At 40.1% G+C, this 27,297-nt stretch overlaps 1 protein-coding gene across 1 annotated transcript; it reads left to right on the plus strand.

Moving 5' to 3' along the window:
* The first annotated feature begins 127 nt into the window (after positions 1–127).
* Positions 128–21,743, plus strand: shq1 (SHQ1, H/ACA ribonucleoprotein assembly factor). The gene is made up of 12 exons (XM_033966648.2): positions 128–425; positions 742–905; positions 973–1,037; positions 1,910–2,038; positions 2,403–2,560; positions 2,905–3,017; positions 3,097–3,194; positions 6,177–6,334; positions 7,018–7,071; positions 9,291–9,414; positions 12,605–12,725; positions 20,169–21,743. The coding sequence occupies exons 1-12, from the start codon at positions 387–389 to the stop codon at positions 20,758–20,760; spliced, it is 1,815 nt and encodes a 604-aa protein (XP_033822539.2). The 5' UTR covers positions 128–386; the 3' UTR covers positions 20,761–21,743.
* The last annotated feature ends 5,554 nt before the right edge of the window (positions 21,744–27,297 follow it).

The raw sequence follows: 27,297 nt of genomic DNA on the forward strand, positions 1-27,297 counted from the left end.
TCGTTAGGACAAAACAGTCACAGTGCTTAAGAGTTAGACTGTATAAATATGGTGTATCTATTGTGTGAAGTGTAAAATGTGCATGTTTCGTGTGACTTTATGTCCTGTCCTTTTCACTGCGCTCTGTGTTTGTACTTTATGGTAAAACATGGCCGCTGCATCACAGACACGAGCCTGCACTTTTTACTCACTCGTCTGTTTGTTTTCACAGTCTGTTTGTTTGGCGTGTGCTTATTTCCATCGGTACGGGTTCTCCTACATTTCCGGTGTTTAATGATCAGATTTTTTTTGTCGTAAGTGCTGTAACAAAAGCCAATAGAGGTTTGTTGTCGGTGCTGTTAGCTAAATGCTGTTAGCATGGTGCTGTTAGCATGATGCTACAGTAAATGTCAACATCTCACACGAGGAACTGCACAGAGCCAGAGGTGAGTTTAGATTCACTGAAAAATACAAATGAAAAAGCGACGAAAGCCACGTCTTCATCTCTAATGTTTATAAAGTTTTTGGGTTACATGTTACAGCTAACAGTTTACAATGACATCCAAAGTATAGAATTATTTGTTTTGGCTATGTTTTATAGTCGTATAGATTAATTCATTTGCAGACTATTTTATGTTTACAGTATTTACTCAAACGCCCTGGGAACAGTTAATAAATGACATTTAAGAGGCAGCCACAAGGTGGCATGCTGTCAGCAGGGCTGTGGTTCATGCAGTGTCTCTGATGTTATTGCTCCCACAGGTTTGTCATACTTCATTCATAATGTTAACTCCAGCTTTTGAGCTGAGCCAGGATCCTGAATACCTCACCCTCAGCATCCGTGTACCCTATACCCGGACTTCAGAGTTTGACCTCTACATTGATGGAAATGATTTCAAATTCTTTGCTAAACCATATTTTCTGAGGTGAGTGTGACATTATATACTATACATTTCTATTAGGTCTATGCTAAATGTGTTGTTTTATTTTTAGGCTTACTCTCCCAGGAAGAATTGTGGAGGATGGACGAGAAAAGGCCATATTCAACATTGACAAAGGTATGTTCATTTACAGTTTTTTAATAAAAAAATTTAATTTGCTGAAATTTTCCAAGGAATATGGTATTGATTAAATTATGTGCGATTTTAAATCATTCATATTTATTCAGTTTCATTATTCTGTTTATAGATGATCCCTGAAGTCTTGTTAGCTTGAACTCAAGTCCTTCAAGCCAAATTAACTAACTGATCATGTATTTTAATCCCATTTTAAGGGCCATTGGAGCCATCTGGCATGTAATGTTTCGGTAACGCCTGCCTCAGTGACACTGGGTAGAAGCTCATACTTGTGCTGTGTGTGGCAGGAGAATAAGGGGCATCAGAGCGGTTATTGGCTCAGCCCTCAGTGGTGGCTCTGTCAGCGTGGTGTATCTTTGACATTCCCTTGCCCCTAATCAGCTGTAATGAAGTTGTCTTTATGTAGATGTCTACCTTATGGACTGTGACATCTCGTTGTCACCAGTCAGCATGGCCTCTGTTAACCCACACTTCAAAAGAAGCTTGTACCATCTGCTTATAAAGCACCACCAATTAGTGTCCTTGTTTAGACTTGTAATGAGCAGTCATTAAGATCCTTTGGCTGTCCTTTTTTAGGCCTGCGTCTAAAACAATTACTCAGCTTCCACACTTGGAAACAGTGAATTGTTGCGTTATCTTAATGCGACCATCTAATTATCTTTGCACTAGAACCAAATCATTGTAATTTTATTGGTACACTGTTTCTTGTTTAGTTAAATAGCCATATATGATATAATAATTCTGACAGTATAGGTGGATATTGTCAGAATTATTATTTTTTTTCAATTTGTGTTGTTTTTTTAGAAAATTAAGATGGTCTAGAACCAAACTGTGTGTGTTGTTATGGTTTTTAGGGCTCTTCACTCTTCGGGTTCCAAAGGAAACAGCCGGAGAACATTTTGAAGGTCTTGATTTGCTGACAAGCCTACTGGCCCCAAAAGGCTCCAAATCAGCAAAGCCACTGATAGAGGAAGTTACTGCTTGTAAGTAAGATTGAATTTAAATTATGATTTAGACCCTATGACTCTTACCCATGTTATCATGGTGTTCGCTTATGATTGGCTTACTCAAAGTTGTATTTTGATTGATTCCTTTCAGTTCTTTAGTAATTCTGTAGTGTCCTGCATTCAAGGCTTGATGTCTACCAGACATTTAGCACTTTATTTGTTAACTGAAGAATATTTATACAAGTATAACATACATTTTTTATGTTAATATTTTAATTTTAGAGTCTGGACTTTTGCAGCTGTTATTATCGAGATCACCCTTTTTTATGCAATTCCTTGATGTCTAATTTATCAAACCTTTTATATCGTCTTATGAAACATGTCAACGCTCGCTGTGCAGGTGCAGAAGGTGAAGATGTGGAAGATGAAGAAGAGGAAAAAGAGTTTGACTGGCAAACTGAGCAGCTGGTTTACCAGGAGACGCCGGAAGAGCAACTGACACAAATGCACAAATATGGTTTTGGCAATCAGAGAACTGGGGTGTTCGCTAGACTACAGGTAATAACATCCTTAATCAGTGTTTCCCATAGATTTAGTTCAGACTGCGGTGGCACAGATGGTTTCTATATTAATGATTTTCTTTCATACTATTTGTGGAGTCTAAATGTCACTTATTGCCTATATTTCATATTTAAGCTGTATTTTTGAACAGTGTAGTTACTTTTTATGTTATCCATGGACCAACAAAGTGAGATTTTGTTGATGCCAATGTCTAGTCCCTGTTCTTTTTACACTATGGGGGGAGGGAGTACCGTAGTCTTTTCTGTTAATGGGAAACACTGTCAGTATAATGACACAAAGTTGATATTAATAACTGTATACAATGTCATGTTCTCAATCAGGAAGAACTGGCTGATGTGATTGATGTTAAGAACCCAGAAGGCACCACAGCCACAGAGAGGAGACGGGCCCGGCAGGAAGCAGAGACTTTGGCGTTCTCTCCAGACCATTACCTGTGAGATCATCAGTGCGAGGAACATTTACATTCTGTATCACTGCTATCCCTGTTCGCTCACGTCTGCTTTCTATCGCAGAGCTGATTTATTTGAGGACAATGAAATAAAAGGGCTATTAAACTACAAACCATGGTGGACAAAGCTGAAGTGTCCCTCGGACCAAGGAGGAGACGCTGGTGAGTTCTTTTTCATTTAAAACTGCCACTTCACTAAATGATTGAGCAAGAATCAAAATGAAGACTCCAGTTAATGTTTTTATATCCAGCATGCATTAAAACTTATAACTTTACCCAGTATGTGAGAGAAACTGCTTTATCACAGCACATTTAAACAGGCTCTGTCCTTATGCGCTACAGGAGAGTACTTACTGAAGGCCACCAGGAGATGGCATTAAAGCTACCAAAAATAAAGAGGCCTGTGTATCTTCAAGACATGTTAGTAAAACAATGGCTTAACAAATGTGTCTAAATATTCCAAATGCATTGTGCCAGACTTTGTGTCTACAGGCCTTTGACTTTTTTTCAGTATCAATTCCCAGTGGAAGCATTTGTCCTTTGTCTAGTGTCTTCAGAGGAAGGTCAGAGCTCAAAGCATAGACTACAGAGCTACCTCCGGCTACATCAACAGAAAAGACACCAGTGAGACAGTGCCAGAACACCAGTGAGAACTGTGTAATTAATGCCACAGTGCTACTAGTCTTTGCTCCTTGCACATTGTTTATATCTTCTTTGCTTAGTACTATGTCCCTTTGTAGTGGTACTGATAGCTTGTGAGACCTCGGCACTGTAGGAGCTAATTGAATTTTACTCTGTGGTGTTCCTAACAGGCTGCGGATTCCCACATTTCCAGTGCTTAAGCAGATGCTGGGCTCATATCCACAGCTTATGTTGGTGTGTGACTGTGGCACACTTGAGAGGGGATTTAGATTAAATAGATAGCATTATCACAGGAGGAGTTACCAGCAGCAGCACACTGGTCTGATCGCAGATGAGCGGCCATCAGTCAGCCACTCAAAGGCCATTAGAGCTGATCCTGGGATTCCCCATAGCCACGTCTACTCACTCTGGATTCATTCTGTATTCTGAGGCTGAGTGCTCAGTCAGAGCCCGTAGATAAATGGGCTGAATTAAACTTAATGGCTTGATTGACAGTTTGAGTAGCATTAGCCTCAGCTCACTGTGAACACTTGTCGGTCACAAGATCAGGTCAGGAGGGTCCTGTGCACTGTGCTGTCAAAAACTTTCTGGCTATTGTAAAAAGAGGATCATTAATTAGATTTGTGCATAGTGTGATTTATTTGTCAGTTGACTGATTTAATATGAACTTGAACTTAATATACCTTGAACCAAGGCACTAATGATGTATAAAGTGACCCTGTGCCAGGGCCATCAGACCGACGGCTCACAGCTGTCCCTGTTCATTCTGGTCAAATCGACCCAAGTGAGTGCTCTCACTTTACCTAGGACACTTTGTTATGGCTGACTTAAGATGAGTTTATGTCCCGTGACCCTTTGGCTAATAACTGTCTTAAAGATGACTGCTCTACCTGCTTGGATAGATCACAGCACACAAATTATCTGTCTCGTTTCTTATTTCATTCTGAGTACCTACTTACTTATATCATACCATCCGGACCTGTAGAGAACAGTACCAACTTGGTGTATCACGCTAACTACCGGTAATTGAAACAGATCGAGGGTCAGAAATTAATTTCCTATTAATTGAAGACTTCTGATAATGTCTGCTAGAACAAATTGGTCATCTGCTCTGCTAACCATCACTCATTCTCGATTAAACAGAGAAGTGCCACTGTCCCTGTAATTAGTTGGTAAATTCAGTTAAATGAAACTGGACTTTTTAGAAGACATTTCTTTTCCTCAATAAAAACTGTTTTAATTAGTTTTAATTAGTTTTTTTCAACCAATAAATAAAACAAGCATTACAAAGATAACTGGTTTCTATGCCTCATGTGCAGGGAGCATTCAGAAGAGATGAATAGAACTCTCCCTCCTCAAATAGAGCTTGAAACATTTAGCACTATTGGTAAACACATTAGCACACCACCTCATGCCTAGTGAGATGTCTTGCTGTGCGGACACAATGGAGCAAATGCCTGTGTGCATGTCTGATCTCACATGCTGTGCTGTCCTGATGCAGCTGCACTGCTGGGGGACTCAGGTAGAGCAGCAGGGAGCTACAAGATGACACAAGTCAGCAGGAATCTCCATGCCAGGCCAACAGTACAGTTTGAATGTGTGTACTTTTTTGTGTACTTGCCCCAGCGAGTGTACCAATGATTCACGCCACATCTGAGGCTGAGCACAGGGACTTCTCTCTCATGCAGAGAAAGATTGCTCTGAGCTGTTTCTAAGCTCCTGTGAGGAGAGAGAAACAGTCTCTTCCTGCTGGCACTCTGGCTCTTTTCAATACTGAATGATGCAGAGAGCTTAAATAGGGATGCAGTGGGTTTGTATCACACCATTAGGTTTGCCTTGGATCCCCATTAGGCAGATGTCTCTTTTAGAATGCGATGTTCACTCTCTTTACAATGCTTGAATGCAGGAGATGGGAAGATTTTCAGATATTGTGAGCTGAGTTTACAATTTAAAATTCTGGTTGAATTAGCCTGGCTTGGTTAATTATTTGCTAAACAAGAGAAGTGTGTCACTTGCATTCATTGAAAATGAACATAAATTGAATCTATGAGGAACAGATTATCCTGCTTTTTCATTTTTCTGGCCAGTCAAAACGACACATTTTTCCCCATACTTTACTTGTCTGGAAGTGGGGCTAATGCTACAAGTTCTGATGGATGTGATTGATGCCGATGGTTATCCGATGGGTGTGTGATTAACCAGTCAGAGAAGCACATGTTCCATCCATGTTAAAGCAAACATGGCTTTTTGAGTAAAAAAGAAACAATTTCTGCAGAGTCAACTAACAAAGCATTAAGCTCTGTAAATCAGAGGTAAAGGAAGTTATATATTTAGTTCTGAATGATGCAAGGATATAGGAACGAATAGCTCTGATTGGATTGTCCAAAAACGTTGATCTGCGTATTTTAAAAGCAGCATTAATCAGGCTAGTTGACTGTTTTGATGATTATCTTTAGTTTGTAAATGAATTAATTGTACACTTAACAGTTTTTCGTTTTGCAGGTGTGTTATTTACAGAAGAGGAGAAGGAGCAGTTGAGGAGATTCACCAATCGTTCCTACCTGCATGACAAAACCACCCGTGGCCAAGTGTGGCTGAGCCTGGTGGACATTCTGCTGGCTTACAGCTATGAAGTGCGCTCCACCGAAGGCGAGCACAATGTGAGTGTCTGTGAAGAGGCAACCCTTCCTGCGCAGCACTTAGCCCCGGATGACAAAGCCCTCTATCCCCAAATCCTCTAGTCTCCCTCCTATTCCATTCAGAGCCTTAAAAGATTACAGCAGATCCCACTGCTCAGTCCAGGCCTCTTTTTGTGTCACTCTGCTAAACTAACAGCATAAATGGTTTCTACCTTTTATATGTCAGGGTGTTAACCTCTACACACACCTACCTCAGGTGATTATCCTTTCCATTAATTTAAATCCGTATTTTACCCAGATCAGTGCCACTTGAGGACATCCTCAGTATATTCACAACAAAATGTGTTTTTCATCAAAACACTATGTGCACATTTACAGTGATATTACTGAAGATGTCATAAAGCATCGTAGAGCACATGACATTTTTGGAGTCTGTATTCATCAAAACAATTATTTTGACTAAATGTAGAAATCAATACTAGAGAATCTTGTTTCTTCAATTAGTGATTGTTTTGAAAAAGCAATAATAAATTACTTCCACTAAAAATGACTTGACTATTTGCATACATAGTCCTTTTGAAGAACTTACTGTGAAAATTTATATTTATTGAGTTAAATTAGATGAGATTTCTGGGTGAAAACAGATCTTACTCATATGGAAACAGCTGAAGTGTCAGTGATTGATCAGTTTTGTCTGTACACAGGTGGAGTCACCTTGGACTGTCCGAAAACTCAGTGGAACTCTGAGTTGGCTTGAGGTAAGTAACTTATGTGATTTATTTATTTATTTATGCAATTGCACTTTTTTATAATTATTATAAACATTAGTTTGCTAATGTTTTTTTATGTTGCTGTTTATAGTCAAAACACATGCCCTGTAATTAGATTTCCGGTATTTCCAGTATTCAGAATAATGTGTACTTTAAGCTAACTTAGCCTTGACCATGTGTTAACAATGACAATTGACCTATTATTAAAAAGTTCTAATAAATTAGTATAATCTTTTAAAATATGTGTTCCATAAAAGTATAAAGAAGCACTTGGGATCTCTAGGATGCACACATACAGATTTTCTTTGGGGAAAAGACCCAGAATATCCTTTGGTGAAATGTAAACATCCTCAAAGGAAGCAGAGAGAAGTTCTCAGAGCATGAAGTCAGTCCCAGCCTGAGTAGATTTTCCACTGTAGGACACTATGTGTGACTGCAGCTACCTGCCAGCTCCTTAAAGCTTGCCACTCAATCACAGCCTCTGCCTCTGCCAGACCGCTCCACCCCCCTCACATCCCCCCTCTCCCTTCATCTTGTGCTATACAATCACTTCCTCTGTTTGACTGGCTGCCTGTCTGTGTGTCACACAGCTGATCTGATGCCACTGCCATTTGCAATGCACATTTCCCATCCTTCTCAGACCAAAAGCGAGAAAAAAGGATAGCAAAACATCTCTTATGCAGCTTGAATTCATATTTTTCATGACAAAAATACATTTGACACTAAATGGTCACATTTTTATACAGTGCTTTTCCACTTTCAATGCACTCAAATCAAAGAACCACACACACATTCATACACAGGTATACACAGACAGTGGGGGCGAGGTGGGTTTGAGTGTCTTGCCCAAGGACACAGTGACAGCATTATCAGTGGATCTGACCTCTCGATCAATGATGTTTATGTCGAGAGTGTGATTTAAACTGCCAACCGTTGGATCAGTGAACAAAGACTCTACCAACTGAGCCACTGTCACTGTTTGCTTAAAACCAAACTCCCATTTTGACTGAAGCATGAGCATAAGTTTCATCTCTAAATGATTATTCTATTCTACCAGGGTCATGTATCTAATGTCTAGAACCTAAGAAGAAGACACTGTCTATACATAATCTACCTTTAACACAAATACTATTCCAAATACCCAGGAAAAACTCAAATGATCATTTATTGATGTTAAATATTTGAAAGAGAAATGCTAAGTTCACAAGATGGTTTGTGTAGTGTTTGATGGATTGTTGGATTGCAGTCTTACTAAGAGATGGATCAGACTACCTTAGAACTGTGGGAACATGCCTAATCTTTTTCCTGTGGTGCCTCTCCTTCCTTTGCCATGCTCTGCTCCCTCCTTCCAGCTGATGATGCTTTACTTGTCCTCAGTCAACTGCACTGGTGTGACCAAACCACCCCTTACGCCCTGCAGCAGCAGACTGTATATTCACTGCTGCTAAACAAGCCTTGGGGAGAACATGATCCCCGATGACACGCACTCGCAGCCTGCAACACATCCTTAACAAGGCGCAAAGAGAAAATCTGAGCATCTGTCTCCAGGCACAGAATCCGCTGGTGCGGGAAAGTGTGTGGCAGTGATTAAAGAGAGGCACCAATTAACAGAGCAGGCCTGTAGAGGTGTTTAAGAGTTGTAAGGCTATGTTTGCCAGCTCTATAAATGAGGAGTTGTTAGGAGTAATTAGCAGCAGCTATGCACCCCGTTCTGCTCAGTCAAATGTACACATGAACATATTACTTTTGACAAACTCAAAAATGGGAAATATTTTATGTGTAGTAGTTTAATAGAATATTTCTTTTAAATATAAATAACCTATTCAAATGTTTTTGGTTTTGTTTGTTTTTTTAAGCAGTCCAAAAGGTCAATATCAGACAAGATGCTATTCCAGTTTTGTTTTTTTTGCATAACAACTGCAAAATTGTATGTCCTTAACTTTAAACTACACAATTACATCATGTAACAACAGTTACCGGTACTTTTTACATATACTAAACTGAGAAGAGCATCACACTATCCAGTTTTCTAAGTCATTCATTGTTTTCCACTTACCCCATACATTTATGAATTAACAAGTACATTACCCACACAAAATCTTTATTCAACAGCATCATATTGGAGCAAAATGTGTGTTATGGGTATGCGAGCCTATAATAAAAACATGGATGCTCTTGGCTTCACTAGTTTCCTTTCTGTATTTCAGGCCTACAGTTCCTTGCAGGATGCCCTGGTATCATTTGGCAGAAGAGCTTTGTGCTTCCCACTTTACAGACATTTTGACATGGTTTCCGCTGCCATCCATGACACAGCCAAGATTCTTCAGTTTGGTAAGCTCAGCAACACAACACATCAGCCCTCAATACCAGAGCAAACAAGCACAGTCACATGTCACACTGTCACACTATCACACTGACCTTTGACCTCAGCAGTCAGGTCATGACCCTGCGGCGTCTGTTCCATGTTTACACCAGTAGTCTCTTTGTCTGACAGGAATTAAAGCGGACATGTTCTAGTAAAGACAAGCTCTTAGCGAAGATAGATTTCACTCCACTGTGAGCACATTATAGCTGCTAATTAGTATTAATTGATTTTGTCCACCCTGTGGTTTCTACTGAGCGCCGCTTTAATATGGAAATAAGCCGCTAGTGAGAGCAACAGGAAGTATTCACTCTGCCAGTCAAGCGCTGTGATCTGATTAGGATGAGCTGAGAGAATTGTTGCTAGATCCCATGTTCACAGCGATGTTGAGACTGCTAAAGGTATGCAAGTAATGAAGCCTCAAAGTAATCTTACCACCAGAGATGACTTTAAAAATCAAAACAAAACTGTAAACAAAGATACTTATATTGAGTCCTGTTTTTGACCATCAGGGATTAAAACGTAGATTAGGCTGAAGCATACCACTTCTTTTGATACCTTAAAGCCCCAAGTAATGTTTAAATCAAAAGCTTCCACAGACAAATGAAAAGCAGTCACATAAACAGAGGCAGGGCATGTGAGGTTTTTTAAACATTTTAACATTACAAATGAAAAGACCTTTACAATGAATATTAGGCTTGCACCTTCTATTGAACTACATGATGAAGTGATCACTTGAGCCAGTTACACAACTGGACATTTTTAAATGATCTTTACCTCAATGGCTAATTTATTGCATATTGGGTATGGTGTATGGAAGGTAAGTTGACTTTCTTTTTTGTTTTAAAGAAGAAATGACTCATGAAGAGCTCTTATATCTAAATCACAAACAAATTACACACCATCCCAAATAGATAGCACTAACACAAATCGCCCTGCAGTATTTTTCTTTAAACGTTAATTTATCAGGGAGAGGCAAGTGAAAATATGTGCTAAAGTTTGTCTTATAAAAGTAAAGGTAAAGCTAAAAGTCTTTGGTATTGAAGCTGGCTGCAGCAGACAGGTTACGGCTCGGGAAGAAGAGTTATCCAGGGGTAAATATTTGAAGAGCCCTCTGGCAATGTCCTATTGTCAAGAAGCCTTTCCACCTGCCCCAGAGTGGCTTTAAGAGCAGAGCCAGTGGGCAGGAGCTTGAGGGGCCACAAGATGGAAGGGTCTAGCTGCTTCTCTGGGTTATACATCTGTCATCCACATGCCACTGACAGGAGGAAACTAACACGGAAGACCTTTGAGTGCACTTCTGCTCACTGTGCAGCCAGCCATGTAAATATGGACAGCTTACAGTTAGACTTTATTAAGACAGTTGAATAACTAATTCATAATGAATTCATTAAGTAATAAAAAAAATAAAATAAATAAAACATGATTAAGCATGTTAACTGAGCAAAAATAATTTGATTATGGCACATTGTTGGTCCAAAAGCCTAATTTGCTGAGTCTCTGTTAGATGCAGTCTTTGCAGTCCCACTCTATGTAGTCATACTTGTTTGTCAGTGGATGGAAGATTGCTGGGAATATCAGGTGCCACAGTGGGGCAGCAGTAGCTCTAGTGCAAACAGTCATTGTGTGAGTCCTTGGTGGTGGTCGGATGGGCGGATGGCGCAGATTGGCAGCCTTGTTGTCGTTGGTGTGCCCTAAGGCAGCTGTGGCTACAATAGTAGGTTGCCACCACCAAGTGTGGAGTGAATGAATAATGCACTATAAAGCTCTTTGGGTCTAGTAAAAGGTGCTCTATAAATCCAATTCATTATGTCAGGTTCAGTCCCATTTCAGTGCGTTATTTTCAAGCACATTTTGTCTCCAAAATAGAGATCATAAATGCATTGTGTGATAATGACTTTTTTTTTCCAGAATGTCATTTGTTTTCAATTTCCCAAAACACCAGGCATATTCAGACTATTTTAAAGCATCAAATTCAGAACAGTGAAGTCCTTTAGTTTGTAAATTACATTTTACGTATGTCATTTAATTTTTTACTGCATCTGTCATTTTTACACATTTTTGTAGCTTTTATGGCCTTGAGTGTCATAAAAAGATGATGTCATTCCATTTTATCTTTGTCGAAAAGACAGGGCTTCATAAATTAAAACAAGAACAAGAAGATGCCACCTAAATACAGCAGTGATGCCACAGATTAAAACAGATTTCACTGTGTTGCCAGATTAAGCACAAATCAACTCAAACCACTTTTTTACACACTTTGCATAACAGTAATAAAATAGCTACAGGGAAATCATGACTTATTTTCTAACTATCTATTTTCAACAAACAAGATGCTGTTAAATGGAAGGAACAATACTTTGGAAGTGAGGTCCTGCATTTTTCCTTGTACAGCTCGACTCTTGAATGAGAACCAAATGTTTGTCTAAGGTTTTCCTCACTCTGAGTTCACTGTTTATTTGGATTTGTGCTGGAATTTCTCTGGACAATGCCACCCAGAGCTGCCAAGGTGGAGATATACATTTTTTGCTACTTGTTTTCAAGCCGCTTTGCTCTTCATATACTGTAAAATGGGAAAGTACAGATGAGAAAAAAAGTAATTAGTCAGAATAACAAATGTACTGTTTGGCTTTACATGTGTGATGCATTTGCTGTGTTGAAAGCCAGTTAAAAAGCATTTCATCACTTGTTGTTGAAGTGTAAAAGTCACCCATAAAGCATAAGCCAAGGAATTCTATTGTATACAACAAAATGTTCTTATAATTATTTCCATTTGTTCCTGTTTGCCGTGAATTTGTTTACAAGAAAACACAATTTTCTAGAGCAACTAACACTGATGCTATTAACCTATTAACACGACCTCTCCTTTTTCAATAAGTGATGCCTTTACTGATTTGTGTACATTTTATAGGCTAGAAGAGATATAGATGCTGTATTTTTAAATGAAGTGCTTTTGTTTTCTCAAACTGGTATGGATCAAATTACTGTGCAGCTTACTGGGATTTGCATTTGATCCTCTACCTTGGCTTTTATGTATGGAACAATGAGCTCAAGCCAATGGATGCATGCTGTGTATGCCAGCAGCTGGAGTACATTGTCATCCTTAATACTACAGCTCCAATAACACTGTTTTTCCATTCTTTGGTGTTCCATGCCCAGGGAAAAGCTGTGTCCTCAAATGCCTGCTCGATATCCACAGAGTGTTCAGAGAGAACGAGCCAGCCTACATACTGAACGACCTGTACATCACAGACTACTGCATCTGGATCCAGAGGGTCAAGTAAGTTTATGCACACACACTGTACTCCAGGGATTTCACGATATCACATTTTTTTGTTATGGTTATTGTGAGGAAAAATATTGCGATTTTACGATTATTCACAATTAATGACAAAAAAAAAAGAAAAGAAACTGACATCAGTGTTTCCTCTGGCCCCAGAGGCTTGGCATGGCAGTGCTGACAGTTGAATGTCACAGATCCGGGGATTTATTCCGTGCCATTTAATCTAATTTATGCAATTTCTGGGTTTGTAATTACATTAAAATATTAAGCCTTCTTCTAATGCACACCTAATTGCTGTATTGCGCTGTTTAAACATTAAACGGACCTAAAGTAATTAAAAGAAGCTAATATCCCATTTGTCTCAGCGCAGTCTCCTCTTTGTGTGTGATGTGTGTATGTCTGTGTGTGTGTCGCCCCCCTCCTCACTCAAGAGAAAGAAAAAAAGAGCGGTTCAAGCAACACGCAGTGACTTAAAAACTGTTTTAATAAAGTTGTGGCATAACAGGTGTCCCGAAATGCATGCTGCAAACACACACACACCCTGTTATTGACTTGTGTTGCGTTCCGTGTTGGACAGTTAGGCATTTTTGCGGTATACTGTCAGTTCAAAAACTCCTGCCATGGCCAAAAATATTCTCTGTAATTGGAAAACCGGTTAGTCGTGACATCCCTACCACGCTTGCACATGGTATACTCTTCAACAATTATCTCCATGATGCATCTGGGCAATAGAGTGCATGGAGTTGGAAGAATCATTTACAGGAGTCAGGTGATTTACAGAGCCAGTAAATGGTGCTGGCTGCCTTGACTGTATCATATGTCAGAACTACCATCAGTGAGTCCACATGAGCACTGGTACTCATCATATCTCAGGTGGGTGGAATCATGACCCTAAGCGAAAAATGCTAAATGTGCCTTTTCCTCTCCCATGATCAAGGTTGGATGACTCTTTTCACCCCTGAGTTCATATTTTACAATTACTTACACATTTCAAGTGTAAGCCTGCGAGCGCATTACTCAGTAATGAGCTGTTTTACTTTTGGCGAGGGTTCAGCCAAGTGGTGTGCTTGTCTGGAAAAAGCCCAGTTGAAAAATGTGTGCCTGATGTTGTAGGCTCGGCGCCCAGATGCAGACACGATAAAAGGTCTGCAGGGATTTCATTTTTTTTTTCCCATACTCACGTTCCGATTTCAACATACTCCCAAGGAACGTTTGTGTTGTTGAAAATACATGTGATGCCAAGTTTTTCTATGGACTGGGTAAGTTACATGGATAGAGAGAGATATATATAGAGATATCTATATATCTATAGATAGATAGATAGATAGATTAGATATTATACACAGAGTCCACATAGGAAAGAAGATTGCACATTACGTTCAAATACAGATTAGCATTTCACTGTTGAAAATGTCCCCAACACCAATAACAAACATAGGGAGGGTGTGTAAGGACATGGTGAAGTTCTATCAGCCCAGTGAGAGACTCAATCAGTCTTTTAGCAGCTGCTCTGCTCCGATTCACCTCTGCTCCCCCTCACTGCTGTTCATCTCCACTTTCCAATGCAACTAAATGTCAAGTCTGACCCAACACGCTGACTCCAACTTGGCTTTCCATCGATCACTAAATGGATTAGCCCTTGCTCCCAAAGCCCTGACTTGACTTATTGCCTTCCTCCTTTTCCGTTTTTTTCAAGTGTGTATTTTCCTTTCAAAGGTCATAAGGGCTTTTCAAGATATTACACAGCATAATCCAGCCACTTGTGCAGCAGCTTTTAACACCTCTCGAGTCTACTGCTTGTTTCAGAGCGTGTTTTTGAAATGCTTGTGCAAAAAAGACCACTCAGTTGCAGCAATAAAGCTCAAACCACCTTGAGATTTGCAGTTTTCACACTGCAGCCAATCTCTGCTATCAAAAACACAGCTTGTTGTGGCAGCCTCTTTGTGTCGTCTGACAGGTCTGATGACAGATCGTGTATGCTATGTTTTTGTCTGTGGCAGATATTCCCTTGTGCCGAATTTGTCATCCTCCTTTAAGTGAGTCTTCTCTGTAAGTGGTGCGGTAAGATGAGATGTAATCTGTACCCTCTGGTGGAGTGTCGTATCATGTCACTCCATGCAGCAGAAGGGCGACGCGACCGGCTGCGCGTGTTGGACATGGAAATCAATAGATGCTCACTGGCAGGAGGGGGACTTGATTAATTTAATTTAGAGCATGCATTTCGAGCCTTGAAATTCAACCCAAGAGGAGACGTGAGCGTAAAATGTACAACTTTGTAAAGACAGTGATTTGATCTGCAGTGACTCCTGTCTGTCTTTAACGTAACGCACTTCTTACAACAAAAATTTGGTATGCACATACATTTTCATCTACAGTTCAAACCTCTGTCTGGTTACACTGTTTTTTTTTTAACTCAACTAACAATTATTTTAGTAGTTGTCAGTGATTAATTTTTTTTTTTAATTTGGTTGATTAGTGATACGATTATCTATTTTTATTATTTTTTTCTTATTTTGTTTTGAGACTTTTGAAATAGATTATCAAACTAAATAAATATTGAAATACGGTGAGTGAAAACTTCTGGACAGAGAATATTTACAAATGGTGTTTTATTGGGATTTTGGTTTGAAAATGCCACTGTCTTATTTTGTTAATTTTTTTGGAGGGCATGTGTTTTAGAGTCTGTATAATTCAGATAACAATTACAATTATCAAACTATACTACGATGATTTTTCTTTTGTAGTCACGATCAGTCGATTTAATCATTGCAGCCCTACTGAACTTGTTATTCTTGGACAAAAAACACATTTTCTAACCTTGTTTACACTGCAAAAAAAAATTGTGAAAAGCCTTTTCTTTTCTTTTTTGTAAAGCTAAATGGACACTTCTTTTGTTAAATCTGTTGCATCCAACCGCTCCTAATTATCTGCAGATTGTTCCGAGATTCTGGCGCCTCCACAGTCCATTAGTTTCAATGTGTGTGTTTGAAGGTCCTCAGATGCCAAAGCCCCCACAGAGCCGCTGGACGCCAAAGAAAAACCTACTCGCTTTGCTTTTCCCTCCCTTTGTCTTCTCCTTCCCCCCGTCTTCAGGAAAGCGCATGGAGAGAGGCCAGTGCAGATTCACAACCCTGAAGCACACAAAGCCCCTAAGCCTGGTGTTGTGTTACAGTGCCTCCTCGGTTAAATCATACAGACTTCCTTTTTTACAGCATTGCTTCCCTCCAAACCACCCACTCATCCACCCTCATTTAATTGGGTCAATTAGATTCCAACAGAAGGAAAAAACACGGCAGCGTACAAGAGAGGTGCTGCAGGGTAAGTGTAAGAGTCATGTTTCCAGATGAAGTCATTAGCGGCTTGGAAAAATGGATCTATTAGGGTGCTTTCTTGCTTGTTTTGTGTGAACGATTTGCAACAATAAGAAGCGTGCATTAGACACAGTGGAAATTGACAAGCGGGAATTTATTGGACGCCTTCGCTCTGCAACGCCTCAGTGGACACGCATGGGTTCTTGTGAATGGAAACTGTCAAGTGAGCAGTCTCCAACACAAGTTTTCATTGAGCAGTTGGGAGGACAAGAAGGAGGAATTCGGGCATAAAAAAATCAACCACGAAACCTGCCAAAAATGAAGTTCTTGTGTTGTTTATGTAACACGATGGTGCCCTCAGGAGCTTAAGACGGCCTCTCTCTGCTCATTCATCCATTGTGTGTATGACAATGACTACCGGGCAGAGGTATCCGCAGATATCAGAGCAGCCACCAGCCACCCCCTCCTTTTGCAGGGAAATCATGTGGAGCTGCAGCAACGTGGAACCTCTCAGGGCACAAGGTTAAGCACAGGGTCAGGGACTGTCAGCAAAGACCTCCGCACTCAAGTTATCAAGAGTTATGGTTGACATTCTGCAAGATTTAGCCTACATGTTGAATCAATTTAACTGGAATGCTGTGGAGAAGTAAATAAATAAAAAATAATAATAATCTGATAAATACAAGATTTAACCAGAGTTGGAAAACCCCAGCATAGTTTTTGCGATTGAAACTTGTCCAATTTTAAGTGAAATTGTGTATGCTTGGATTGGCAATACCGCAGGTGGTATTGCTGTTTCTTTTTGGGTCTTATTTTAAAGCTCTTACAAAGTTTTAGTAGCAAACCATGGCAGCTTTATATTCCTGTTTCTCAGTCACCCTTATGATGAGAAATCCAGCTGCTAAGTGGAAAGGCCTAGAAATGCAAGGCAGCATGAGCTCAACTGTCAAGTGTCCGTCCCATAGGTTTAGACTGAAATGGAGCCTTTCTATCTGATGTTAGCCTCCACACCAAAGGAGATCTGAGGAACCCCGCTGGGGGGAACAAAGGCACCACTGTCTCTCTGTTAACAGGAATAAGTAGTACAGATTTCCTCTCAGCATGATGCGTCCTAACAGTTGCATTTCAATACTGTTTGCAAACAGAAAAGGCATTTCTATGGAAAGCCTCAATTCATGTTGTCAACGACCTCAAAAATCTCATCTTTCAAAAATGATTTAAAAGATGAAAAAGGCCGGTAACTAAAACTAGAAATCCACAATTGTTTTTAGGTATGTTCAATCTCAGACAGTTAAGTTGCTAAAATGGTAGGGGTATCCATTTTTTGGCCTGTTTCAGAACTCGTCACACTGTCAATCAACCTTTCATTCCCAGCAGTAAGTGAATGAGGTGTCCCCGTGCCACAGTGAGGTATCAGCTGCTTGTATTACACAGATTAATAAATCTGAGATCACATCACATCTTTGTTATCTTGTTGAGGCTCTTGAATAAGTAGTTCTTTCACTGAGCACCATGTCTGATGAGGGAAATCAGGAGGTCAGGAGTTAAATTGGCTGTCTCAATTCAGATGCCTCACAGATACTTCTACTGTCACAGAAAACTTGGGAGACAAACATGTCTCCATCTGTCGAACAGTGCAAGAGACAGAGCCTTTTTATGTGTTTAATTAAAGCAGGCCTCAATAGTGGTGTGGTATTAATGACTGGATTGTGTACAACATTATCCCCCACTCTTGGACCAGAGGCTTTGTGTTCACCGCAGGCTCAGCTTCCCCCACCACAGAGCAAGGGAGGGGAGAGAAAACAAGTGCGCTTCTCCAATGCTAACTCAATAATGACTTCCCACGGGGGAAAGTGAATACGACGTGGTCTTTGAAGTGGCTCTGCAGAAAGAGGTTCTTCTGCACTGCCACAACTACAAGAGGCTTTCACATGGAGTTCATGCAGTGAGACATAAGACACTGCTGAACGGGACAGGCCCGTCAGGTGTACATGGTATTAAACAGGTACCTTCAGGATGGAAAATCCTTACCAATGTGTTCATAAAAGCCATGTAGGCTTTTCACAGTAAGGTTTCTCTCCAAAACAAGTGGTGAAGGTTTGGCTCTAAAATGCAACTAAAAACACAGGCCACAAAATTGCCGGACTTTTTGATCCAAAGAATGTGGTGGTTTGGTGCGCTCACACAGACCTTTGTGCCAAGTGTTTTTCACGTGATGTGGCCATTTGAGAGGATGTGTCTGCCACTGACACGCACCAAAGCAGCTGCAGCTTTTAATATGTGTTTTCAGCTCCAAAGTTTATGTTGGCATTCTGCTGTGATCTCTTGTATCTACTGTTATTGAACTGAATATGTGGGTGTTTGAATAAGTAAATAAAATGGTACTTAAAGTGCTGTAAGAACTATACTGTGTAAACGCTTCATGTATTTTTGTTTTTTTTGTAGCTTTGATGTAGCCCAAAAAACATTTAAAGATGGTGTGTGATTAGCATAACACTTGCTTACGGGAGGCAGCTTTGTCTTAAATTAATGAACGGTTTCTGCTTCGTAACAAAACTGTCGACTTGGAAGGAAACTCACCACAGCTACAGATTTTACATGGACTATATTGTGATGCAGAACAGCAAAACACCACTGAATAATATCTGTGTGTTGCACCACCAGTTTCACTTCAAACACTTCACCCTTTGTGTTTCAAAGATGGAATGCATCCATGTAGTTCTGCCCCACTATAAGATCTGTTTACACGGTCTCTAAAGGGGCTCTAAATGAATACACGTCCCCCTACATACTGCACTCAGAAACACTTGACTCACCAGAACAGGAAGCTCATTAGGACGGGTCTGTAATGAGAAGCCATCTAGGTTCCCAGCAGTGGGTTAATTGGGCCTGAGAGGGCAGTCGATGCAGTGTGAAAATGAGAATAGTTTAGCGGAACAGTAGGCAAGATACCCTCCTCCCCTTAGAAAAGCCCGATGTACGCACACCCCAAATCTCAATAGCCTTGGACGACCCCAAGAGGTCATCTGTAATCACCATGGCAATTGGGGCTGCACACCCTCCCTCACAAAAGTTTTCGACAGCACAGCAGCCATGAATAATGTGTAGTGTCCACTCCTCCTTTTTTAAGTGAGTACATTCATCAGCAATAAATGTTTCTTTCAGCTTCTGTTGTGTTCTTTGGAGCAAAAGTGTAAAAGGGATGTTACAAGACAAGGTTTTTACGTTTGTTATTTTATGTTTTTATGCTTTCCTTTCTTTCCGAGCTTCTGTTACATCATTGTTTTTTGTGCTCTCTTCTAATACAGCTATTTAACAGGAAGTTTGGTTTGTGAATATTAGATTTGTAGATATTTGTAGATTATACTAATCCTGTGGCTATGTCTATTGTATAGCGAGCTTGTGTAATTCCATCCCTTTTATAGAAATGTAGGATTGCTTTTTCACCAGTATTTTCAGGAATATTTCACTCTAACCCTGTTACAAAAAGCAAGCTAACCCTGTCTGACCCACCCCCCACTTTGATAGGCATCGATTAAAAGATATTGTTTAAAAAATTTCTCTATGATCGTTTCTCCTTCTAAACGAAAGCTTGGTAGATCAAATCCCTCTATCCTGCTTTGCATACTTCCATTGTGTCATTAGGTAAGTCTTATCTCGCACTTTCTCTTCTGTATGTATTTAATGACTGTGTGTTGGGTGGTGTGTTAGTGACAGAATCGCAGTTACAGTTTTCAGTTATCTGTCAATCACAGGGCAGATTACTGAAAGAATAATGCCCCTGATAGTTATACGGGGGAATTGTCCTGAAGCCAATTTAATGTCTTTAGCTTCTTCTCTCTTGTTCACAATAGCAGAACACATTCATTTTTGTTTTCAATGCCCCAGGGAAGTAGGAATGTCATCCCCAGGAAGAAACAGCCCAGTAGCAAAATTGATATTTTAATAACAGTAGGAGTAAGACGATAAATCCATTTCATACTGTACATTTAAAAATAGTACACATCCTCATTGGAAATACAAATAGATCAAATCAAGTTGTCCCAAAAGTCAATTTTCCTTGTGCGGCACATAAAACAAAATAAAAATAAAAATACGGCAAAAACTATTCTTATCCTTCTCTTCGCAGGTCCAAGAAGGTGACCGCCCTCGCCACTGCATTACAAAAGGTATCCCTGGAGAAAAAGGACTTGGGGCTTGAGCTTGAGGAGCTGGAGAAAGCTGCGTTTCTGGTGCAAGAAGAGGAGAATTCAGCTGTGGTATCCCACGGCAACAGCAGCAGCACTTCCAGTGACAGCAGTGGGTCGTCTGAGAGCGAGGAGTCTGAAAGCGAAGGGCTAGACTGCGCAGACACACATGAGGAGAGAGGAGGAAGAGGAGGAGGAGGAGGAGGAGAGCTACGTCAGCACAGCCCCCCTTTCTCCAACTCCACCAGCTGCACCATCCCCCGGGGGAGCTTTAACACTCCTTTGACAGCCAACAAGGAAACTGGTGCCCAGCACACACTTGCACACGGCTCCCGGCAGCTAATTCAGGAGCTGGAGGAGCTGAGAATCACAGTGGAGACACGTTCTAGCCACAGCAAACAGGATGCCATCCCAAATACCAAGAGTGCTGCTTCAGAAAAGACTGGGAATGATGGGAATTTCCTTGAAGTAAATCCACGCAAGAATCCTCTGTATATCGTCCAGGACAACTGTGAAGAAAGTGACTGTCAGTAAAACGTGTTTGAGGATATGGATTTTTGAAAGAATATGTAAGTTGTGTTGGAGTACTGTATATTTCCTAACAAAACTTTTTTATTTACAATTGCCTTTTACATCCTGAGGTAAAAATTCATAAATATGGATTATTTTTCTTTACTGAACCACCAGGCTTGGAGCCAACAATGCCATATAATGTAATGCCAACAATGGCATTACATTATATAATCATAATCATTTAATAAATATTTTTTTGCCGTTTTGCAAATGTATTGTTTCAGCTTTTATTGTAATTATATTTGTTACCATTAGTCAGTTTGTATCTTGCCTAATGTCTACATCTTCAACATAAATATTCATAATTTCTTGTCTTATTTGAGTTGGCATAAATTATTCTTTGACACCACATTATGTCTGTATCAGTCTAATCCTATGCACACTACTGGAGAATCACTAATGAGTGTCAGTAAGGAACAGTTGTAATCTCTTTATATACTCATGTTAGTGTCAGACAATCAATGCGGTAATGGTTTTCCCAGAAGTTGACAAAACATTTGCCTTTGTCATTCATCTGAAGTGTCTGGCAGAGCTACTTGGAGAGGAGCATTTTTTCTCCTATTAAACGAAAGAAAAGCACTTCCTTAAAGCTGCAGCGTGATTGAAGTGGAAAAGACCGCGCGCTCAGAGAGATTGATTCGTTTGACATGAATAGAGGAGGAGCCGCCGACACACCGCTCAATATCATCGGCCGCGACTAAGAAGCCAAGAGAGAGAAGAGGAAGAGAGAGGGAACAGGGAAGCACATGTCAGGCAGACGGATGAGGAGTGCGCGTGGGGCTGTTTGTTTGAGAGATAAAGGCACCCTAGGGCTCCAGACTGCAAACCTCACATCCAGTCTAGCGCATGGCCATAGCAGACAAATCGACTCTATAGCTTACTTTGCCTCTGAGATGTCCACTTGTCTTATCACCACTGGCCACCTTTTTATTCCTGCCTTGTTCATCTATGAGATTTGGGGATTTAATTTGATAATGTGCTGTTTTCTTAACTGGAGCTATTGTGAATTATGTATTAGAGTTTGAAAAAGGCTGTCCGCAGAGCCCTGAGTGATGGCATGAAGTTGTGAACTAGGATTCAAAAGCGTTATTGACCTAAGGCTTACCGAGAGTGCATATGAAGACATTAATTTGTTCGGCGGATTATAGTGAATGCTTTGGAGATGTGCGTTCATAACAAAGGCCACATTCTGAGTCTGCATGCACGCTTCCTTCCTATGTTAGTGTTACTCAGCAGTGTGGGGTTGACACAGCACAGAAATCAATCAATCAACATCAATTTCTGCTTTTTTTTTTGCGTTTTTGCTTGTAACGATTAAACCTACAGTTGTTTTTTCCTTATTTTTTGTCTGTGATTTGCACTGCTTTCTTAAGTGGTTTATGACACGTCCCCAGCTACTTATATTTGCACTTTTCCAGGCAATCTCGACTCTTCCTGAAGGTCAGCGATCAGCACAGGACCCGTTGGTGATGATGGCTCGGCGGGATGGCGGCGTCCGTGGGATTGTATTATGGAGATAGATGATGTTGTTAAGTACCTCCCAGGAGGACACAGTCTCCGCACACGGCGGCCACCAGGGAGCGAGTGCCATCTTGCCTTTACTGAGATGAGTTACTCTGTGGAAGTTGGCCCATTTAAAAGCCCCCCCCCCCCCTCTTCCCCATTCAAGGGACATGAGTCTTGGGACCAGACAGCCCCCCTCCAGCGCTACTCTGCTGCGCCTGCTGGGCTTCCACATTGATTAAGTGACACTTTGCTATGTTGCTATTTTTCATTTTAAAGTGGCTTCCAGGTCTAAGTATACAGACCATCCTGAGCAGTTCTTTTTTCTGCAATTAATCCTACTATTCTGCACATTTTTCTAGAGTATAGGTTATATAATGACCGTGACAAATAGATTTTACAAGGCAGTAAGTCGTTAATGGGAAGTCTGTGTTCTGATTTGACTTAACTTTGATTAATTGGACAGTTACTAGTGTAGTTCGTGTCCTCTGATCCTGTGGGTGATGGTGATAATCACATTTGCAGAAGGTTCAGTCTTATTTATCATGCTGTTATCATTAGTGTAGCATTAAGGTGAAGGGTCAGAGTGTAATCGAATTAGCATTATATTGACAAGCAAATGTAAAGCTCGTACAACATATTTCTCTTCAGTAATATTTGGTTTCATGCTTAGTTTCAAGTTTAAATATTTCTGTAACAGTTTTCTAGACACCTGAGTATTTTTTTTTTCTGATTTTCCCTGACAATTAAATCTGTGCTACCTGATTTCCATAGTGAGAAGAAGTACGTATTTAAATCTAACTTGTTCTTAGCTCTAACGAACCTTTTGCTATATCGTTATTATTCACATGCAATACATTTGGCCACTAGCACTGCTTTAGAACAGCTTTTTCAGACATAAAAGTGAAGTAATGTGGCTCTTTCTTACAAGTTTGCAAAAGATAAAATGTTTTCAATTAGATGAAAACAGTTGGTAGTAATTTTTTTTTTGTTTCTTTTTTTTTTTTTTTTTTTTTTTTACAATATACCTTCTTTAGAAAACTCATAATTCAATCACTCATTTAGGATTTTTAACTGGTGATACAGTCCCCAGCATGCAAAATGATCCTATTCAAAGTAAATTTGTCGTTTTATGCACGCACCGTTACACCTCTTGTATCATTGTGAAAGGAAACTGTGCTCGTGACCAATATTTAGTGAACATGGCTTGGATAAATGCAATCTTTTTTTGCAATTACATCACCCAAGCTTCAATGATAGTCCTGTATAAAATTGCCCAGCACCATTACCTATAAATCAATCGGACTGAACTAATAATAATGCCCTCTGTGTTCTGTTTTTTATGTGGAAGGCAACAGCAAGGACAATGTGGCCAGAGTCCCTTCTCCCACACACTTTCTTTCTCTGCTCGATTGTAATAGAAAACTCAATCTCCGCTCTCCATCCCTGAGAGGCAAAGTGCTGCTTGAAAAGATTAATAGCCCTCAAGCAGAAATGAATCAGGTGCTCTCCGGGGTCTCTGATGGCCGAATAGATTTTTTTTGGTGGCTCTGATGGTTGGGTGCCGTCTTGTCGCTGGGTTGTTGAAAATGCAGGTCCCTCAGGGCTTTACAGTGATTCCTCTTGACATGACTGGCATATGCTAATGAGATACGTCTATATTATGAGGTGCTATGTCGAAAATGACAGACAGGGATTATCTAAATGGCTCGAAAGAAACCGATAGCTCTCCATTCCTCATGTAGAAGAATGTTGACAGACAAGGCTTATCCTTGTCGTCAGTATCATTATCACGCTCTTAACTCATTTTCAGACTGCTTAATGCATCAAATTACCGTTCTGTGTACTATGTCACTTGTGATGGAGGGTCTGCCACCTGCTCATGTCCGTAGAGATGTTATTATGCAACCTGGAATGTTCCACACCATGGCATTAAATGTATCTGTCTTCCATTTATTAAATTAGCTGCTTAATTGCCTTGAAAAATATGAATTCTTACAGTGAGTAGGGGCACGTCTTCACAGATCTGACCAGTAATTTGGCTTAATGGCGTCATCTGCTTGGCTCAGTTGAGACAGATATGCTTAATGCCTTATTGTGGAACATTCCAGATAAAGAAATAACATCCTAGTGAAGACAAGCGGGTGGCTAAAAGTCTAACAGAAACTTCGTGAACCTTTAGCTTAAAAAATAGGCTTTGAAATGAACAGTATTTTGTGTTAGAAATGAGTGATTGATGTCCGGTTTCTTAAAAAAAAAACTTCTCCGAAATAACACTCTTATAATTCTGAAATTTTATTTTTATTTTATCATAAGTAAAAAAATAAATAAATAAAACTCCAAAAAGTAGCTCCTCATTTACTGTTTTTTTTTTTTTTTTTACATTTTTTTTTTTTTTCATATGGCTTTTTCCACATTTACCATACCAATACTTATAGTTGTATGTATAATATATTAGCCTGTGTATTTGCATGTAATTGATATCTCAGCGTGCCCAGTAAAATATTTCTGCCATGTTTTATGTATTTCCACAGTTTCCAAGTTGCAGGAGCAGCTGAAGAATTGGCTTTAACTTCTTCGAGACAGATCTGAGCAACCCGTCACTAGTAGAAATGTTACTGTAGGTTTATTTTTCCTACCTTTTCTATTAGATATATTACTTGGAGTTTAGATAAAGTTGTTTTGTACACCATACCATGAGAAAATTATTGCATTCACACAATAACACCCAGTTTTCTAGACCACCAGCTGCATCTGTTAAGCTAAATAAGTTCACATTTGTACATTAGTAATTGTAATGTGGGAATCATTTGAACACGCAGGCACTTGGGAGCTGACATACAGTGTGGTGTTGTGGTTTCACACTGGTAAACACATTTTAATGAGGGTGCTTACACATAGTGTCAACTGCGCGCTACTGACTTGTGCACTTTCCAGAGACATATTTGTTATTCTTGCTCAAACAACTGTCAAATATAATTAATATTTGAGTAGGAGATGGTGCTGGAGGGATCTTTTTAAGTCTTTAGGGAGTAGCTATTCTCTCATTGATTTAGTACAGCTGAATCAAAGCAGAAAGAGCAATCAAAATACAGCAGGAATACCTCGATGCAGGCTTACGTCAACAACGCTGTGGTTAGACAAAAGAGTTATCATCGCCATCAATCTGTCTGACAAGTGCTTTACACAGCCAAGCGATCAGGGTGTTTAAATGAGTAGAATCGTGGTGTACAATGTCTATAGGTCTGTAGATTAAGTATTTCTGATCCAAAGACAGGCACAATGTGGACTACTGCTCAAACCATGGTAATAAAACAAGCCTGTTCTCAAACACCCAGCAATTACAGGGGACAAAAATGTTCTCTGGGGCATTAATTGGCTTCTTCCCATCTAACCATCTAATGACATGCACAACAAAACTGACTATAAATAGCTCCTTTTTTAATTGAACACTTAAATTAAGACAGTTTAGTTGTTTAGCTCTACACTTCAAGAACATATTTCAAATTCTAACACTCATTTTTAAACGTTCTAATATGCGCATTTGTATTTCCTAGATTGTCCAGACATTTATTTCACACCGCGTCAGCTGCTTTCCTCCCTCCTGCTCACACCAGTCTTTCCTTGTGCTGTTCTGTACCCCTGGGATCAGTGGGATGTGTCTGTGTAATCAGAGCTCCACATGTGTCACTGCGCCGCTCTGTCAGCCTGACACAGACAGGCCACCCGCGTCTCTCACCCCGGGTTCAGCTCTGCGGCTCCAGAGGTGTCGATTACATGTGCGCCATGCAGCTCTGTGCAGTGGCGTGCCTCCCAGCTGACACGCAGCATCAGCACTGGGCCGCGCTGCAGGCTTCACGTAACCAGAGACAATGGGAGACACAAAACGCACAGAGGAGACCTAAATCACTGTCAGAAGAAAGACTATACACACTTTTGCTTTCCAGTCACACAGTTGTAGTCTCTGTCTTGTGAATGTCTTTTTTTTTAAAATACACTGGAGGCAAATGAAGTGTGACAATGAGAAGACTCATATCATCAATCCTAGAGGAAAAACTGAAGCAGACGCTGCCACAATATCAATGCACCTTATACAGAAATCTATCCTCTGTGATTTTAATGCAGCTGTGGCATCCAGACAGCACCTGGGGAACTCTTCACCACATCTCCACCTCCAGAGCTTGGTCAGAAGTATCTACAGTGTATCTACAGTATGTGTGTATGGGTCTTTAGCAAATTTGTGCAAGTCTAAGGTTGATAAGCTGTGCCCCTGCAGATCAAAGTAATGCATTTTCCTCCTGCAGGCAAACACACAGCCCCCTTGCCATGAGGTCACCGTCATACGTCTAGGACTTCTGCTCTACATCTCTTCTTGCAAGGTTATACACTCATAATCTCAGTATATGTTCAGACGTGAGAGAAAAAAAGAAACATCTGTGCGATCTTACAACATATGATTTATATTTTGGTTTATTTTCTACATTTGAGAATTGAATTTAGGAGGTTTGTTTTTATGCTTATGGTTGTGCATAGTGGTATATACGCATCATTTAATAAACAAAAAAAAAGTTATACATGTGACTGTGACAAATTATGTTCACAAACAACTTGATAAAGAAAACACCTCTGGCAAAAATGTCTGTGTGGAAACTGTAGCTTTATCAAAACTACTGATATTGTTTGGAGAAGAAAAATTGCAGCTTCGGTGTACGCTTTTGCACTTTGGGAGATGAGCTGCTTGTGTAATGTTGATAAGGTGTGGGATCCATTTACCTGGACAAAAAAGGCAGTTGACCTTTGACCTGCTTATCTGGCTCCAGTGTTGTGCAAAATACCTGTAGGCTCTGAGAGACTACACACTGTTAGATTTTATCCCAGTATGTAAGACCATTTCCCCCATATGACCTTCTCTTGTATTGAATGTTTGTGAGATTTTGCCGTAAGTGTTTTAATAAAGCTGCATTATGATTCTTTACTTCAATAAGACACACAAAG

The sequence above is a fragment of the Periophthalmus magnuspinnatus genome, chromosome 5 (assembly GCF_009829125.3).
Source record: "Periophthalmus magnuspinnatus isolate fPerMag1 chromosome 5, fPerMag1.2.pri, whole genome shotgun sequence".
NCBI classification, from domain to species: domain Eukaryota; kingdom Metazoa; phylum Chordata; class Actinopteri; order Gobiiformes; family Gobiidae; genus Periophthalmus; species Periophthalmus magnuspinnatus.

Excerpts from the sequence above, each read along its gene's own strand:
- shq1 (XM_033966648.2), top strand. The coding sequence starts at position 387 with ATGTCAACATCTCACACGAGGAACTGCACAGAGCCAGAG. Across the intron at positions 906-972 it reads GCTAAACCATATTTTCTGAG|GCTTACTCTCCCAGGAAGAA; the intron begins GTGAGTGTGACA and ends TTTTATTTTTAG. Across the intron at positions 6,335-7,017 it reads CCACCGAAGGCGAGCACAAT|GTGGAGTCACCTTGGACTGT; the intron begins GTGAGTGTCTGT and ends GTCTGTACACAG.